This window comes from Quercus suber, unplaced genomic scaffold (genome assembly GCF_002906115.3).
Source record: "Quercus suber isolate HL8 unplaced genomic scaffold, Cork oak 2.0 scaffold_322, whole genome shotgun sequence".
NCBI lineage: Eukaryota > Viridiplantae > Streptophyta > Magnoliopsida > Fagales > Fagaceae > Quercus > Quercus suber.
This window is the reverse complement of record NW_027069776.1, coordinates 116,515-135,406: the sequence shown is the minus strand read 5'-3', so window position 1 is coordinate 135,406 and position 18,892 is coordinate 116,515. Positions and strand designations below refer to the sequence as shown.

The following is an 18,892-nucleotide window of genomic DNA, read 5'->3' as shown; positions in this document are numbered from 1 at the left end:
AACTATGTGGTTAGTGATTAGTTTATTTATTATTATTATTTTTTGGATAAAGTGGTCAATGACAGGTTATTATTATTCGAGGAAAAAAAAGAAAAAAAGAAAAGAAGGGGGCACTTAAAAGAAATGATACATGGCACAATAGTGAAACGAAACGCAGAAACTTATTGTATCATGAGTGTGTTTGAATTGAACTTATTACTACTGAAACTGAAAATACTGTAGCAAAATAATTTTTAAATCTGTGAATAGTCGTGGAATCTATTTTTAATATTTTTTATTACATAATCAGTAGGTGAACATATATATATCTTTTTTTGTCTCCAAAGTCAAAAAATGCAGCCAAAAAAAAATAGAAAAAAAAAAGAGGAAAACGCGTTTGCTGAAACGCAAACGCGGAATCCAAACCCTACCTGTATATAAGAAGATATAACCCAAAAATGAAACGAAACACAGAAACTTATTGATGCAGTATTCAATAATAGAGAAGAAGGAGGTGATGGAAATGGAATCATCAAAAAGTGGAAATTGGAAGCACAGTTTGGTGTACTTGGCATTTATTACCTTAATCATACACCTTCTTCTTCATAAACACAAATTATCCGGAAACGACACCGTTCGCGTCAAAAGAAACCCAGATCTCCCACTCCGGTTCCGCTCCGACGGTACCTTCAAAATCCTTCAGGTAGATCCATTCATTCTGTTTCTCTATCTCTTTCTTTCTATTTCCTCAAAATAAATAAATAAATAAATTAATTAATTAAAATTAAATAGGTGGCTGATATGCATTATGGTAATGGAAGAATGAGTCGATGCCGAGACGTGTTAGATGAGGAGTTCCCCTACTGTTCGGATCTCAACACCACTCACTTTCTCAACACTTTGATTCTTTCCGAAAATCCTGATTTCATTGCTTTCACTGGTATGCATATCTCTCTTTATCCATCTTTATCTAATTCTTGTGCCAAATGTGATTTAAATTAAACTATTACCTAATCTGCACTGGCTATCTAAATTAAACTATGTGTTGGATTCTCACTCGTTAATAATAAATATAAATAACATTGCATGAACTCCAAATTGGTTTGGAGTTTTATTGCTCCATGATATGTAGTTTTCATGTGACTTCTTTAAATAGTCTGACACTAATATACATACATGAATAATCTTACAACTCAGTTCCAATCACTAGTTTTGAGCTAAACTTTGTCCTATTGGAAGTTGGGTATTTTTTTAATTTTTTTTAAAAGAGTGTATTTAGTTTATTTATGTTATGATCCTAGTGTCTTACATGGATTAAGTATAAGCTTATCCAATATGTTTATAAACTCTTGGGCACCCTCTCCTTGTAAGCCGGTTTTTAAGAGTGAGTTCTAGCCATGGGTTTGTAACAATTTTAAACCAATCTAATAACTAGAATGATCTTGATTTGATAAGAATTTTCTTCCATATTAAGAAAATTAAGTTAAATCACATGATAAAATTATTGGCTGAACAACGCAATTCGCGTTAGGATTTTTTTTTTCTTCTTATTATTTATACATCATAAGAGTTGGTGACAATAAAAGTGATCTAGTAAATTACTTCATAGTAATTCTTGAAGGCAATAATCATATAAAACTCCTATCATGATCTCCCACAAGCTAATGAGGTGAAGACCACACCTGCCTAGATCGAAATCCACAGCATAATGGAAGTAGGGAAACCTTTGGTGAAAATGTTTGTTACCTGATTGGAGAAGTGAACATAATGAATGTCAAGGTAGCTCTTGCAAACCAGGTCTTGAACAAAATGATAAGAGATCTCAATATGCTTTGTGTGAGAATGAGAAAAGAATTAACAAGAGCAAGTTGAGTAGCAAGCAATTCATCAAAATAAAAAAGGGCTTGGGACTTAGAGAAGATTTAAGGTAGCAAGAGAAATTTCCTATAAATAAATAATAGTTTTTTTTTTCATGGTAGACCAAGAAATGGGGTTGCTGCCAAAAAAGATACAGCGACCCATTCTAGAATCCCAGTATAAGGGCACCCAACCCATTTCGCATCTACATAACGAGATAAACCCATTGTGTATAAAAGAGAAACGTATAATCCAAAACCAACATTGCCAGTTGCCCTTAAGATAATGAAGAAGACATTTGGCAGCTTGGACATGAATGTCATGAGGAGCATGCATAAATTGACAAACTTGTTGGACTATATAAGTGATGTTTGGATAAGTGAGAGTTAGATGCTAAAGAGAGCCTACAAGTTGTTGATATTTAGTAGGATCATTATGAAGGTTTCCATCATTCAAGGGAGCTTGACACCATGAGCAATTGGGGTAGAAATAGGTTTGTAACTAGGTTTTGTAAGCTAGGGGTGGCAAAATTGGACACAACCCGCAAATCTGACACGACATAAAATTAGCAGGTTATGAGTTGAGGCTTAATGGGTTAGTGTCATATTTGGGTTGATACGATTGAACTATTTAATAAACGGGTTGGGTTAGTGTCCAATCTATGGAATCTATTTTACCTGTCTGACCCGTTTAATTAAATAATATTTTACTAATATATCCTTCAAACCCTAGGTATATAAACTTATTAATTGTTGTGGTTTATTTTCTTTGACATATTATGATTGATTATTTGTGATATTGAGATATACTTTAGTTTTAAATCATTATTTGTGATGTAGTTACTCATCAGTTCTAAATTTTATATTAAAAATATTTATATTTTTTGATTTTTCATAAATCATATCAATTTGGTTAAAACTAAAAATATATATATATATATATATATTGATAAAATCTAATTTTTTGATTTTTCATAAATCATATCAATTTGGTTAAAACTAAAAATATATATATATATATATATATTGATAAAATCTAATAAACAGGTTGACATGACTGATTCGTTTAATAAATGGGTCGTGTTAGGGTTGAGGAATCTTGACTTATTTAATAAACATGTTAGATTAGTGTTGATTTATATAATCGGATACTCATAAGTCAACACGACACGAACTTGACACGCGAACCCAAATTGCCATTCCTATCCTAAGCTGCTCAAGATAGTGAGAAGATACTTGGTTTGAGCGAGTGTAAGTGAGCTAGCATTATGGATAGCTCAAGTATCTAAAAATGATACAAAGTCCTGGGTTCCTTCATGACAAAACAGGTGTGAAGGTGGAAGGCTTTCAAACATATAGACAATAAGGGCATCCTGCCATATTTTCTAGAGGAATAAAAGGGAACAAGAGTCCCAACTATTATGTTGCATGAGGGCATTGTATTTATTAGTCATAGCATTGACCTAATCTAGATGCTTGTTTGAAGGTGGAAGGCATTCAACAAATGGAGGAGAGAGCAAGGCAGTGTTGGCTTTGAGGAAGAGAATGTTTGTTTGTAAATAGTTGAGGACCTCAAGTGCCATCTTTCAAATGTGTGATCATAGAATAAGATTGAGTTGGAGGAGGTAAAAAGGTAGTTGATCAGGCTTGTGTAGGACCAAATGAAGTGGAAATAAACGTTGTAGGCACATGTGGCTGGACATCCTTTATTTAATATGGTTGTGATGAGGTGAATGGAGATATAGACATCATAGTTTAAGATGTACGAGTTGAAGGAAGGGTATGGAAGGAAGATTAATAGGCAGGAGTGGTAGAGGAGGACACAGAACCATGAGGTGTAAAACATGCAATTTGAAAAAGAGAAAATTTTCATGAAAATGACATGTAAAGAAGTGCACGCGCTACTATCTTGTGGATCCATGCATTGATCGCCTAATATTACTATAGCCCAAAGAAACCACACCGGATTTTGGATCTAATTTGTCATGACGATAAGATCCCAAATAGATAAGAAGCATAATAAATGAATAATCTAGAGAGGAACCAAATAAAAATTTATGTTGAGAAACAATACCAAGCAACTTGAAAATTTTCAACTTTTGGAGATAAAAGAAAAAGATTAATAGCCACCTTAGCCCAAGACTTTGATGGGTCTAAAGCATGCTCTACGACTCACCACGAGAGCTCTGTCTCTTTGATAGCGTTAAATTGACTCGCGATATCTTGAAAGGAAGTTGTTCGCATCATCTTAGACGATATTCGCTCTTTTGGTTTCACATCGGTGCCAAGTAGGCCAGTTACAGTGGTTCCGTGGTCGATGATTCCTCGATCTTTGCCGGGGTTGTTTGGCATCTCCTTTTCAATCTTTTTCGGGGTGTGACGAGAGTTAGATTTGTGGGCTTGGGCAAAAAGGGTGGGGATGAGGTTGAAGTGATTAGGGTGGGGATGAGGTCGAAGTGATTAGGGTGGGGACTCTAAGTCTTGCGATGGCTATAGTTGGATGTGAGAGCTATGCGAGTTTGTCTCAGGAGGTGGAAGTTACTCAGATCAAGCTGAGTTATGATTTTGAGCTTGATCAATCCAATCCCATGATGATACCTCTTGAGGATGTTTATGGTTTTTCTGAGGAGTGTGACTCGATGGAGGGAGAAGTTGTTTTCTTATTGTTGGGATTAGGCAAGAGGGACAATTTTTCCAAATGTGCTCCTTTGATGACTATAGCTTCTCCATGGTTGGCTATGTTGGCATAGCTGGATGTTGATACCGAGGTATTGTGTCTTGATGCTAAGTTGGATATTTCTAGATGGTTGAATGTAGAATTCTTGGTTTTAGTAAACTGGTTGGGCTTCCTTTGAGTTGATATGAGAAGTTGTGTATTGCTTTTTTACAAAGGCTAGAAAATGAGATGGAGGCAGCCAACTTGTTGCACAAAAAAGTCACTAGTAGTTGAAAACTTGCAAAATCTAAGAGTAAGGGAAGGAGAGAGCTGAGGAATTTGTTTTCTTCGATGAATTATGATGGGATATAGAGAATTGGTTGTGTAACTATGACAGTATTTGGGAAGAAATTGTCTTTATGAAGCTAAAAATGATTTTGCGGAATGTTAGAGGATTGAATGATCCTCAGAAACATCTTATGGTAAAATTTTTTTTACATGAGTGGAAGAGTGATGTAGTCTATTTACAAGAAACTAAGTTTGTTGGCATGGATAGACAAATGGTTACATTAGATGCAAATCAAACTGTAGGTGGGTCTTGCTTATGTGGGATATAAGGGTTCAAGAAAAGTTGGAAGATATGGTGGGAACCTTTTTTGTATTGGTTTAGTGGCAAGGAATGGTGGATGGTTTTATATGGGCGTGCTCAGGGGTTTATGGCCCAAATGAAAATAGTGAAAGGGGGGTCATATGGAATGAGTTGGCATTTAGCAATATTGGAATTTACTGTAGTGCATTGGGGATTCCAATATCGTACGTTTTCCAATTGAGTGGATGGCAGGTTCACGACTGACCTCGGCTATGGAAAATTTTTCTATGATTATTGAGGATCTTAATTAGATTGATTTTCCTTTATACTTGGTCTAGTGGTACAGATCAACCTTCAATATCTAGGATAGATAGAGCTTTGATTTCTCATAATTGGGAGGAACACTATCCGAATGTGATTCAACAGATATTACCTCGTCCTATTTAATTCCATTGTCCAATTCTTTTAGAGGCAGGGGGAATAGCGAGGGGGAAAAGTTCTTTCAGATTTGAGAACATGTAATTGAAGATGGATGGGTTTGTGGATAGAGTTCATTTATGGTGGAATTGGCATTCTTTCTCTAGTACACCTAGTTTTTTGCTTGCCAAAAAGTTGAAGGCTTTAAAAGAAGACATTATTCAGTGGAACCACAGAGAGTTTGGTAATGTAGGTCATCATAAGAAAAAATTACTAGCGTAATTGAAAATTTTAGATGCTAACAAAGAGGAATTTGGACTCACTAATGTGGAGAAGTGTGAGGGTTGAAGTGAGGTCCCAAGTAGAGCATCTCCTTTCCTTGGAAGAGATAGAAGTCCAAGATGTTATGTATCAAGGAAGGAGATAAAAATACTAAGTTCTTCCATAAGGTGGCTAACTCCTATAGAAGGTATAATTATCTGAGTATTTTGGAGGTGGATGGGTGATATACAAGGAGTTAGAGGTGGCTGCTCAGGTAGTATAGTTTACAAAACTTTGTATCAAGAGATAGAGAAGTGGAGGCCTTTTGTGAAGGGTTTGGAGTTTGACCAAATTAGGGGGATAGAGTGGGGATGGCTTGAAAGTAAGTTTGAGAAGGAGGAGATCATTCAAGTTGTTAGAGATATGGAAGGGGATAAAGCTCTAGGTATGGATGGTTTCTCTGTGGCTTTTCTTCATCATTATTGGAGAGTTGTGGAAAAAGACGTTTTTGCTATTTTTGAAGATTTTTATTTTTTTGATAAGTTGTCTTTGAAGAGGTTTATCAACATTATAAGTTTGAAAAATCTCTCAATGCTACTTTCGTTGCTTTAATCCCTAAAAAAAAATGATGCTCCGGCTAGGGGTGGCAATTTGTGTTCGCGTGTCAGGTTCGTGTCGTGTCAAGTCATGAATATTTTAACTACATAGGTCAACACTAACCCGACATGTTTATTAAACGGGTTAGTCGTGTCGATCTGTTTATCAGATTTTATCAAAATGAAAAAAAAAATAATTATGAAAAAACAAACAAATAAATATTTTTAATATAAAATTCAGAACTAACGAGTAATTGTATCACAAATAATCATTCAAAACTAAAGTATATCCCAATATCACAAATAATCAATCACAATATGTCAGAAGAAAATAAATCACAACAATTAATATGTTTATATACCTAGAGTTTGAAGGGCATATTAGTAAAATGTCATTTAATTAAACAGGTTAGGTCAAACGGGTTCTATGTGTTCAACACTAACCTAACCCATTTATTAAACGGGTCAGCCGTGTCAACCCGAATATGACACGAACCCGTTAAGAATCAACCCATAACCTGCTAATTTCGTGTCGTGTCGTGTCGGGTTCGCGGGTCGTGTCAAATTTTGCCACCCCTAGCTCCGGCCTATAAGCTTGGTGGGGATTTTGAATAAAATCTTAGCTAAGGTATTGGAATACCACCTGAGAGTGTGTATAAAATCTTGGCTTACTGCAAGGGTTCAAGGCTGATGGTAGGCAGGCTGATGGGCAATGTGTTTCATATTTCTTATATGCATATGATACAATTCTTTTTTGTGATGTCGATGTGGACCAAATCCTTTATGTATGAATGTTGCTACTTTGTATTGAGGTTGTGACAGGCTTGAAGGTTAATAATATGCATAAGAGTGAAATGGTTCCAATAGGGGAGGTTAATAATATGCGTGCTTGGGTAGAGATTTTGGGTTGTAGGGTTGGGACTTTGCCTATGTCTTATCTTTGCATGCCATTGGGTTTCTCATAAGTCAACTTATATTTGGAATCCTATCTTGGAAAAAATTGAGCGAAAGTTGGCCAAGTGGAAGAAGCTCTATTTGTCAAAGGGTGTTAGATAAGATTGACATTGCTTAAGAGTACATTATCTAGTCTTCCTACTTATTTGTTATCGCTTTTTACCATCTCTACTCATGTGGCTAACAAAATTGAGAAAGTTGCAAAGGGACTTTCTATGGGGTGATTCCAATTCACATTTGGTAAGATGGGATAAAGTATGTGTGCCTATGGCCAATGGTGGATTAGGAATAAGGAAACTGACTACCTTCAATACAGCTTTACTAGGGAAATGGTTATGGTGTTTTGGGGTCGAGGAGACACGACTTTGGAGGACGGTGGTAGCTTTAAAGTTTGGGGAGGAGTTGGGGGATGGACTTCTAAGTTGGGTAGGAGTGTACATAGGTGTGGTTAATGGAGAGGCATCCATATGGCATGGGAGGCTTTTAGCAAAAATACTCAATTTGAGCTTAGGGTGGGGAATAGAGTGAAATTCTGCCAACGTTAGTGGTGTTGGATCAATCTCTTCAATTGACCATCTTGGTTTTGTATGAGATTTCCCTTGATAGAGAAGCCTCAATGGACTTTTCCTTGGCAAGGCGGGGTTGGGGGAGAGGAGTTCGGATCTATGTTTCACTCGGGATTTGAATGATTGGCAGTTGGATTTAGTGGTGGATTTCCTTCATATTTTGGAATCCAAACACCTTTAACAGAAAATGGAGACCACATGAGATGGAAGTTGAAGAAAAAATAGGATTTTGACATCCATATGTTTTATAATGAGTTGCAAGGTTACTTCTTTGTCTTCTTTCCTTAGAAAGGTATTTGGAAAGTTAAGGCTTTCAAGTCGAGGGAATCAAAAGAGGTAGGGAATGACCTAAATATAACATTAGAAATAAAAAATTACATTATAATTAAGAAGGTGGTAAAGAGTGTGATTTGGATAGGAAAAGATGGTTGAAGAGAATACATGTGGCAAACTGCGATTAGTTTGTTGAGGGTTCATAGTTGATCTCAAAGTTTTGGGACTAAGGCTTGTTTTTGTTTCCAATCGAAGTCCCAACCATAGACACAAAATAATGAAAAAAAAAAAAATCACACAATGAGATTTGTTTTTCACAGGATAGATCCAAGCATAGTTGTCAAATCGCGAATCATGTCGTGAATCGATTTTTGATTTATTTATTTTTTATCGTGTATTGTATCAAATTGTGAATCATAAGATACACAAACATCTTATAAAATAATTATTGATATACATATATAAAAGGTTTATTCATTATAAATTCGAAATATATTCAACTAAGGACCAATTTAATCATTACTTATGTAATAAAATTTAACAAAGCTAACTAAATAAGGATTTTTTTTTGCAATTTAACACCAAAACACTAACAATTTTGTTAGTTAGCACGTTTTCAAAACTATTTAGGAAACTAACATCTCAAGTGTAATAAACTCGAGTTTGATGTGCTAAATCGAGTATTTTGAACACGATTTCAACATCGAGCCTTTGAGGCTCAAGTTCTATAAAGTGAAACGATGAACACTGCAAGCTGGGATGCACGGATGCGGCATCGGAGAAGCCGCACCCGCGTTTGACGCGCAAGGGACGCCGTTGACCGCGCGTCGGTGCTGCATCGGGCAGCATCTCCCACGTGTTTTTTTTTTTTTCTCCCTTGACTCTCGCCTAAAAAAAAAAAAAAAGGGTGCAAAACGCACCGTTTGAACTTAATAATAAACTCTAAAACTCTCTCACACATTCTCACTTCATCCAAACACTCTCTCTCACTCCGTCACCCGTCTCTCTTCTTTGTGTGTTCTCTCTGCGGTGTGCTTTCTTCTCTATGCTCGGCTTCACTTCATCCAAACATTCTTCACTTCGTCCAAACATTCTCAACTCAGGTATTGATATGAACTTCTTTGTGATTTGTGAATTGTGAATCTTAGTTTCTTTTCAATCTTAGTTTTATTTAGTTAATAGTTATTAGTAATTTGTGAATCTATGATTTGTGATTTGTGAATGTGTGAACTTGGGTTTGATTTATTACTCATTGTGAACCAGGCCTCATGAACTTATTACTTAATTTGATTTGTGAATCTGGAACTTGGGTTTGATTTATTATTAATTTATTTAGTTAATAGTTATTATTTGTAGGGTAAATTGAATCTATTGAATTTGCAATGGACGAAGTTACTAGCACAGAAATTTCACTTTCATCTAATCAAGAAGTGCCAAATGATGAATCTTCTCTTTGGCAGTATATGACTAAAGTAGAAAAACTACCTGGTGCTATTGTTAAATCACGTGGAAACACATACTTTAAGTGCAACTATTGTGGTATAGTTTATATGGGATCCTATTCTAGGGTTAAGGCTCATTTGTTAAAAATTTCTAGCAAAGGTATTAAAGCATGCCTTAAGACGACACTGAGCCATAGGCTGGAAATGCAGCGAATGCATGATCAAGTTGAGAATGATAAGTTAGAGAGAGAACAAAGAAGTCAAATTCCCTTACCCCCACCTCCCCCAGGCTGTGGGCCTGCTATACCTATTTCCCCATTTGGAGACTGGAAGGGAATGATAGTACAAATCCAGTTGATAGTAAAAGGAGGAAGGTGATTATGAATTCTCCTTTGGAGAAAGCATTCTAGATTAATGTTAAACATGATTTGGATAGCAGAATTGCTAGGATGTTTTACTCCGTTGGGCTTCCGTTTAACTTTGCAAGGAACCCATATTATCGTAGTTCCTATGCATATGCTGCTACCCATAGGATTCCAGGTTATCTTTCTCCTGAATACAATGCCTTGAGAACAACACTTTTGCAAAAAGAAAGAGCTTATGTTGAAAGACTTTTGAAACCAATTAAGAACTCTTAGCTTGAAAATGGTGTAAGTATAGTTTCTGATGGATGGTCAAATCCACAAAGGAGGTCTCTTATTAATATTATAACTGTATCAGATGGAGATTCAGTGTTTATAAAGGCAATTGATGGGTCAAGTGAGTTCAAAGACAAACATTATATTGTTGGGGTGTTGAAGGATGCTATAAAAGAGATTAGACATGAAAAAGTTGTCCAAGTCATCACTAATAATGCTAGTGTGATGAAGTCTGCTGGAGCTCTTATTGAAGGTGAGTATCCTAAAATATTTTGGACACCTTGTGTTGTCCACACTCTCAATTTAGCTTTGAAGAATATTTGTGCAGCAAAAAACATTGAAAAGAATGAAGTTACATGTGAGGAATGTAGTTGGATTACACGTATTGCTGATGATGCATCCTTCATACGTGTTTTTATCATGAACCATTCAATGAGGTTGGCAATGTTTAATGAATTTTGTCCATTAAAACTGCTTCAAGTTGCTGATACTAGATTTGCTTCGGTTGTTGTAATGCTGAAAAGGTTGAAGTTGATAAAAAGATGCCTTCAAGCCTCTTGGCTCAGATTGAACGCAGCGGCAAAGGCTCCAATAGTGCAGCGAAGGCTCAAGTGAAGGTTTTCCTATTCCTTTGTCTTCTTCTTCTTCTTCTTTTTCCTTTGAATTGCATGAACGAATTTGTTTGTGTAGAGATCAGTCAGTTTCATTTGATTTTTTTTATTTGGTTTTTTTTTAAGGAAATCAAGTCTATGAAACTCGATTTCTAAAATTCCAACATAGAACTCGAGTCTCCTAGGCTCGAGTTGCTATAGTGAACTCAAGTCTAAAAAACTCGAAATTTTAGTTTTTTAAATAGTTTGAAAATGTTGCTAACTAATGAAATTGTTTGAAAAATGGTGTTATTTTGCAAAAAAACCCCTTATATAAATCAAATCAACTTATGTTTATAACATGCATGTTCAAATTAATTAAACTCAGAAGTGATAATAAATTATATATGAACCAAAATAATAATATCTTTTCATGATCTTGGCTAATCAACTCCATCTAAGTTAATGTTATCGTCATGTTCAACATTTTGCAAAATTATTTTTTCATAGACATTTTCTTCATTATTATCAACATTTACTTTTTTTTTAATTCTAATAATTTTTTCTGGGCATTCTAGTTTTTTATATTCATAATAATAATAACAAAATAAAAAAGAATTATATTTTCATTTAATACATTATTAATATAGCATAAAATATAAATTTGCACATTTGCACATATTAAGTGAGTGTTATGAGTATAGTCTAAATTTTGTAGGAGAAAGAGAAGGGAGGGAAAAAAAACTCATGGACTCGCTATTTTATTAGACTCAATTAGGTTTTCCAATAATTGGAAAAATTTAATTGAGTCTTTTTCCAATTATTGGAAAACTTATTAAGTTTTCTTCTCTCTCTCGTTCTTATCTTCTCCCTCTCGATTCTCACATGTCTATGTATCATACAATGCATACAATTCACCGAAATGATATGATTCATACGATATGCACCTATGTATTGGACAACTCAAACACTTATGATACACCCTTACGATATGAAAGTTTTTGTACACAATATGATACGTATTGCATATCATACGATACTAACAACTATGGATCCAAGTATACCAGCTGAAATCATCAATAAAACTAATAAAGTGATATTTACAGAGCTAGCAATCAGTGGTGGTCCTCTTATGCCACAGTGCACAAAATTAAAAAAAAAATGGAGAAACTTTGTCTAGTAGGTAACATTGGTGGCAAGTGTATTCATAACAAGCATCACAAAGAAAACAATAGAGAAATTGACTCAAGATGGGTACATTTTGCGGCTATGGCTGGCGTAGTGAAAGAAAATTGGAAACTAGATTTAGTGCTATGACTTAACTCTAATCTATGGGGCCATGATCAGGGAAGAAAATGAGATCAAAGAATTTTAGAGCATTATAATTAAAGACATTTTTAGAGCATTATAATCAAAGAAATATAACAATCGATGAATTTCTAATCCTCTCTTACACCCTTATTTATATTAGCATCTTACCCACCAAATACTCCTAACAAAATTGGAAAGTATTAAGGTTAGAAACAAATTAGGAAAATAAAATCACGGGTTAAATTACATCAATCTCCCTTGAGATTTTACAAAATGATACTACCCCTTTGAGGTTTATATAAATGTAACAATTTAGTTTTCACTAATTGAATATTCCAATTTTTTATCTCAAGGGAGGGGAGTGTCATTATATATATATTTACACTAGCCTAACTTCAGGTGGTGTAATTTACTTGGAAATCAATTAGAGATCCTAAATCAACTAGAAGACCAATAATAAGCAAAAATGATACGTGTAATCAAATAAGGTACATTATTTGTAATATTCTTTAGCTTCCAGTTATTCTGCCAAGAATTTTGCTGTAATATATCATTTTTCATTTGCTGCTGCTGAAGCCTAGGAGTATTACTATTGAATTTTCTGAATGGGAGATTTATCACTAATAGCAATACCATTGAACGTGTAATTGGTTCATGCCTTTATTGCTCCTGCATTAAGAGTAATCAGACTTATCCATGTGTATAGATCCTGGATACAACATTCAAAAGGAAAACAAAAAAAAAATGTTACATAGATTAAAGATCAACTTTAATTGCAAGAATATATGCAATAGAGTTCAAATATAAAAGAGAATTTGGAATTGGGAAGCAAATCATTGTCAACATGTGTAACGGGTTGATTACCAGAGCATGATGGTTCAGATAACATATGGCTTGTTGCACTAGAATTAACCAACTGAAGTATCAATGTAATCAGATTGAGTATCACCTGATGCAGGAAAGGCAAGATGAAGGCCAGAAAAGCCTCAGAGAATCAACATCATGATCATAATATGACCATTTTGATTGGAATGGAAAATGCCAACCATCTCCATTTGCAGTGTGACTTGATTTTTTGTGAATTTGGCAAAGTTGTGAGTAATGATTGACATTACAATTATCAGTCACTCCAACTATCGCAGGAAAAGTTGGGATCATGTCAGTGGCCATCGCAGTTATAACCTTGGGATTTTGCCATAATGTGTGCCATTATGCGTTTGGTTTTGGTTAGGTGCTTGCTGGGCTGCTCCCTTGCCCATGGATAAGGAGGTGAGCTTTCGAATCATTGAATGGAGTTTCTTAATTTCCTGTAGTAAAAAGTAAATGGTTGGTAATCAGTTTCATTTGGCAACCCAATTTGGGTGACCAATTCAGACTCATGAACAAAGTGATTAATGGGTGCCAAATTGTCTACAATATGATTGTTATAAGTGAGATTCTTCTAGTTGATTTGGAGCTTTTCTCAGCATTTTGCATTTAGTCCCTTAGCAAGTTAAATTTGGCATGATATTGATGTTGGAAGAGTTCTTCAAGGTTCTCTCAACCTGTTTAAATGTTTGATGACTAAGAACTTGTGCATTTGAAGCAGGGGTTGGAGTTGCATTAATACAACTAAGAAGGAATTGATCTTTCTTGAGCCATTCTGTATACTTTGAGTTCAAAACTTGTCAATAATTAATGTTAAGACGCTTTAGTATATCCATCATTAAAACCATGCATTTAACATAAATAATATAGGCATAAGTTGATCCATGTGGCTTTCTGATGTAACCTTAATAATCAAAATGTGATTTGCAATATTTGTAATTGGAAAGAAAATAATTTTGGGGAATTGAAGAGAAGTCATGTGTAGAGAATTGGTGTGAGGAACTTAGAGAGAGAGAGAGAGAGAGAGAGAGAGAGAGAGAGAGAGAGAGATTTGCCGACAAAAGGTGATGAAAAGAATCAATAAAGAAAAAGGAGGAACTTCATAAGAGCCACTGGTGATGTAAGCCCATGAAGCCGATACCTTATCATAAGATAAATAAACGGAGGCTGAACAATCCAATTAGGATTAGATTTTTGCTATTATTTATACATCAAAAGAGTTGGTGAAACTACAAGCACACCAGTGTAAGCCATATGATCTACTAAATTACAGCAAAGCAATTCTTATATACAAATAATATATTACTCCTATTGTGTATGTGTGTAAGTGGAGAAATGAGGTGCTAATAGAAACCAGTTCTCAGATTGAAGGTTTTGTAAAATCACAGTACTAATCTGAAAGAAAAGAAGATACTTATCAGCAGGGAAAAAAACATAAAACAAGTTTGTAACTGGGTATAAACGGTAACGTAACCATAGAGAGCCTTCTTATTAAATCTTTAGGTTAGTGGCTTACAGTTACGTTGATTAATTTTGGTATAAGCTTTGTTGGACTCTCAGAATTGCAGTGTTGGTAAAAGACAAAACTAGTGTGTTGATAAATCTGATAACTAAGATTGAGCCCAAAATTTTTCTTACTTACGTAGCTACCCTTATGTTTCTTTTCAAGTTAGATCTTATGAATGCTGTTTTTAAAGGAGGGCGATTCCAATACAAGGTTTTTTCATAGGATGGCTAATTCTAATAGAAGGAATAATAGTATTGAAAATCTTATGATTGATGGGGCCTTGTCTTCCAATCAGGATAGGATTTCTGACCATATTGTTCATTTCTATATGAACCTTTACTCTGAGCAGCAAGAGAAGCTTCCTTTACAGGAGGTTCTAGACTTTCCAAGGATTTCTGGGGATAATGTGGATTGGTTAGAGAGACCTTTCGAAGAAACTGAGATTTTTGAAGTCATCAAGGAGTTTAATGGGGACAAATCTCCTGGGCCTGACGGTTTTTCGATGGCTTTCTTTCAAGCTTGCTGGGGGATTCTCAAACCAGACATCATGGCTGTGTTCCTCCATTTCCATGATACTGGTCAGTTTGAAAAAAGCTTGAATGCAACCTTCATTGCTCTCATTCCAAAAAAAGCTGCGGCAGTGGAGGTAAAAGACTTTCGGCCTATCAGTCTTGTTGGGGGGGTTTATAAAATTCTTGCTAAAGTTTTGGCGTCTCGTCTTCGTATGGTTTTAGGAGAGATCATCTCAGCTCCCCAGAACGCCTTTGTTCTAAATAGGCAGATTCTCGATTCCGTTCTTATTGCTAATGAATGCCTTGATAGTAGATTGAAGTCTGGTCAACCAGGATTGTTATGTAAATTGGATATTGAAAAAGCCTGTGATCACATGAACTGGGGACTTCTTTCTACCTTGCTTGAGCGTTGTGGTTTTTCTAATAAGTGGAGGCAATGGATTTCATTTTGTATATCAACGGTTCGCTTTTCCATCCTCATTAATGGTACTCCCCATGGGTTTTTTGGAAGTTCTAGGGGGTTGCGGCAAGGTGATCCTTTGTCCCCCTTATTATTTGTTCTGATTATGGAAGCAGCTGGTAGAATGTTGGATAAGGCTGTTCATGAGGGTCGTTTGTCAGGCTTTAGCATTGGAGATTCCTCCGGAAGATCTTTGATGATTTCCCATCTTCTTTTCGCAGATGATACACTGATTTTTTGTGATGCTAATATTGATCAAATTTTGATTCTCCGTATGGTGCTTATTTGGTTTGAGGCTGTGTCTGGTCTGAAGGTAAATTTGGGCAAGTATGAGCTAGTGGCTGTGGGGACTGTTCATAATATGGATCTGTTGGTGGCTGTTTTAGGCTGCAAGCAAGGTTCTCTCCCAATGAAATACTTGGGTCTTCCTTTGGGGGCAAAATTTAAGGACAAGTTTTGTAAGAGTAAGGGATTCACGGTAAGTGCTTACTACCATCTCCTAGCTGGCCATAGTGAGCAGTTTTTCCCTTGGAAAAGCATTTGGAAGCAGAAGATCCCCTCTAGAGTGGCTTTCTTTATTTGGACAGCAGCCTTGGGGAAATGTCTGACTATTGACAACTTAAGGAAAAGAAAAATTTGCATTTTGGATTGGTGTTTCATGTGCAAGTGTAATAGTGAAACTATTGACCATCTTTTCCTTCATTGCACGGTTGCTTTAGAGTTGTGGGATATGGTTTTTGGGCTTTTTGGAGTTTGTTGGGTTATGCCTTTCTCTGTTGTTGGGCTTTTGGCTTGCTGGCAAGGTCGTTTTGGTCGCCACCGTAATGGAGATCTTTGGATGGTTGTTCCTCATTGTTTGATGTGGTGTATTTGGAAGGAGAGAAATAGTAGGTGTTTTGAAGACAAGGAGCGTTCCATGCCTGATCTCAAGCTTCTTTTTTTTAGAACCTTACTTGATTGGTTTTCTGTGTGGAGAAACCATCCTTTTTCTTCTATTTTGGATTTTCTTGATTTTTGTAATGTTCGTTTTTGATTTGTTCCCCCTGTATACTCCCTGTGTACTTCGGTGTTCCTCTCTTTTTGATTTCAATGAATCTATTACTTATCAAAAAAAAAAAAAGATTGGCAATTATGAAAAGACATAGTGGTTTCATAAAATGCACCATTGCTTGCTGTGGATTCAAGTGAAAATTGTTGTCGGATTGCATTTTGTATAACCAGTTTCTTTGGATTAAACTTAACTGATCAGGTTAGATACTCTCTAGTTGGGGATGGTTCCTATATGTTTACTCACTCCCCAAAATCTAAACTGGCAATTTTGTTCATCTAGAACCTTATAACTTATGTTTAGTCAAGCTATTTAAAACACTTTCTTTCATTGGGACAAAAAATCTTTGGTGGAGAATGATGAATATTTGCTCTCTCTGTCTCTATAAAAGGTTTAGTTTTTGTAATTAGGAGACAATATATTTGGGCCCAGCACTGCTGATGCAGCTGAATCCCTAATTGAAGCTTTTGGTCCTGCCATGGAATCTGGTCTTCCGTGGGCTGCAATCTTAGGAAACCACGACCAGGAATCTACAATGAATCGTGCGGAATTGATGTCCTTCATCTCCCTTATGGATTATTCTGTCTCACAAACCAATCCATCAGCTGAAGGTCCCTCTAGTTCTCTTAAGGGAAGCATGATGACAGACATTGATGGTTTTGGCAATTATAACCTAAGAGTATATGGTGCCCCAGGTTCGCATTTGGCGAACAGCAGCATATTCAATCTTCTCTTTCTTGACAGTGGAGACAGGGCAGTTGTTCAAGGAGTTAGAACTTATGGATGGATTAAGGAATCCCAACTTCGTTGGGTCCGTGGCATTTCTCAGAGATTTCAGGTATACAAAACTAAACAGTGCCAATGCAGTTAAGACACACTTGGTCTACATTTTTTTCTCATTACATTGATCAATTTTATACTTATTTTATGCTTATAAAAATCAGGAAACAGCTAGGACTTGATTTCAGAAGAATTGAAAACTCTTTTAGACAACAAGTGATTTTGGTCTGCTAAGTTCTTATACTCTCATACTTTCTCAGAAACACAGTTAAACACATCTGAATATAGTATTTCTTCTATCTGTTCTTTTAATTCCCAGAAGGGAGGTCCCCTAGATTTAGATTTTAACATGTTGCAAGTCACACACCAACAGGGCCAAATGTCGGATACTGATCAATCTGCTGATGCTTTGCCCCCTACAATCCCAGCACTTGGATTTTTTCATATCCCAATTCCAGAAATTCGGCAGCTTTACCACAAAAAGATTGTGGGCCAATTTCAGGAGGCTGTAGCTTGCTCATCAGTGAACTCGGGAGTCTTAGAGACACTTGTCTCCATTGGAGATGTGAAGGCTGTGTTCATGGGCCATGATCATACTAATGACTTTTGTGGGAATCTAGATGGTATATGGTTTTGTTATGGTGGAGGCATTGGATATCACGGATATGGAAAGGCTGGGTGGCCAAGGAGAGCAAGGGTCATATTTGCTGAACTTGGGAAGGGGGACAAGGCCTGGATGGGAGTGGAGAGGATTAAGACATGGAAGCGTCTTGATGATGAGAAGCTGAGCAAGGTTGATGAGCAAGTCCTGTGGGACCACCGGCCATCAAGATAACTCAATTACAGTTTACTGGCACTGGAGAAATGGCATTCAGCATTCCATAATGTTGTATACGTTGTGTTAAAATTATTTTGATAAGAAACCTCCTTGTGTGATTTTACTGCATTCTTTTGCAATTTAACATTGTAAATTCAACTTGATATAAGAGGAAAGAAGCTTTAAGTGGGTATCCGAAGCTTCAATTTTGTTTAATTGTTCTTAGCGACTGCAGAATATATACTTTTTGTTTGATAGTTCAATTGATGTTTGCCAAGTTCAAGTAACTCAGGTGATTACCCAAGGCAGATTTCCTCTTGGGTCGGTGTCATTGATATCTCAGAGAATATTGAAGTTTAATATAGAATTTTTTTTTTTTAGAAGGATATAGAAATTAAGTTAACAGAATTCTATTTTTTAAAATAATAAATAGTCTTCTAGATGTTATGTTTGGTAATTAACATTTCCAAGTCCTATGTTTTAACTTCTCTTAAATCAATACATATGTTCCCACCGTCTAAGTTGTTTCTGTGATCAACCTGCACACTAAGCTTCAAGGCACTGAATGACATTGTTCTTGTCATCGTATTTCTGTCATTTTTTATAGGAATATTTCTGTCATTTGATCCTTCTGTTCATTGCAAAATCCTAGCACAATTATATGAAATGAATTTTTATTGATTTATTGATCTATTGATGGTTAAAGTATAATTATAACTAAAAAAGTGGGACTTCAAAAAACTGTAAACAAAAAAGTTAAAAAACTAAAAGAA

At 35.7% G+C, this 18,892-nt stretch overlaps 1 protein-coding gene across 2 annotated transcripts; it reads left to right on the top strand.

Annotated features, from left to right (window-relative positions):
• The first annotated feature begins 345 nt into the window (after positions 1-345).
• LOC112034542 (probable inactive purple acid phosphatase 28) lies at positions 346-18,335 on the top strand. Of its 2 annotated transcripts, none has more exons than XM_024067356.2 (4): positions 346-682; positions 772-919; positions 16,987-17,360; positions 17,676-18,335. In XM_024067356.2, exons 1-4 carry the CDS (start codon positions 464-466, stop codon positions 18,135-18,137), a joined length of 1,203 nt encoding a protein of 400 aa, XP_023923124.2. In that variant the 5' UTR covers positions 346-463; the 3' UTR covers positions 18,138-18,335. The 2 variants fall into 2 exon arrangements, with proteins under 2 accessions (XP_023923124.2, XP_023923123.2); XM_024067355.2 differs by having other exon boundaries at positions 347-682; positions 16,933-17,360.
• The last annotated feature ends 557 nt before the right edge of the window (positions 18,336-18,892 follow it).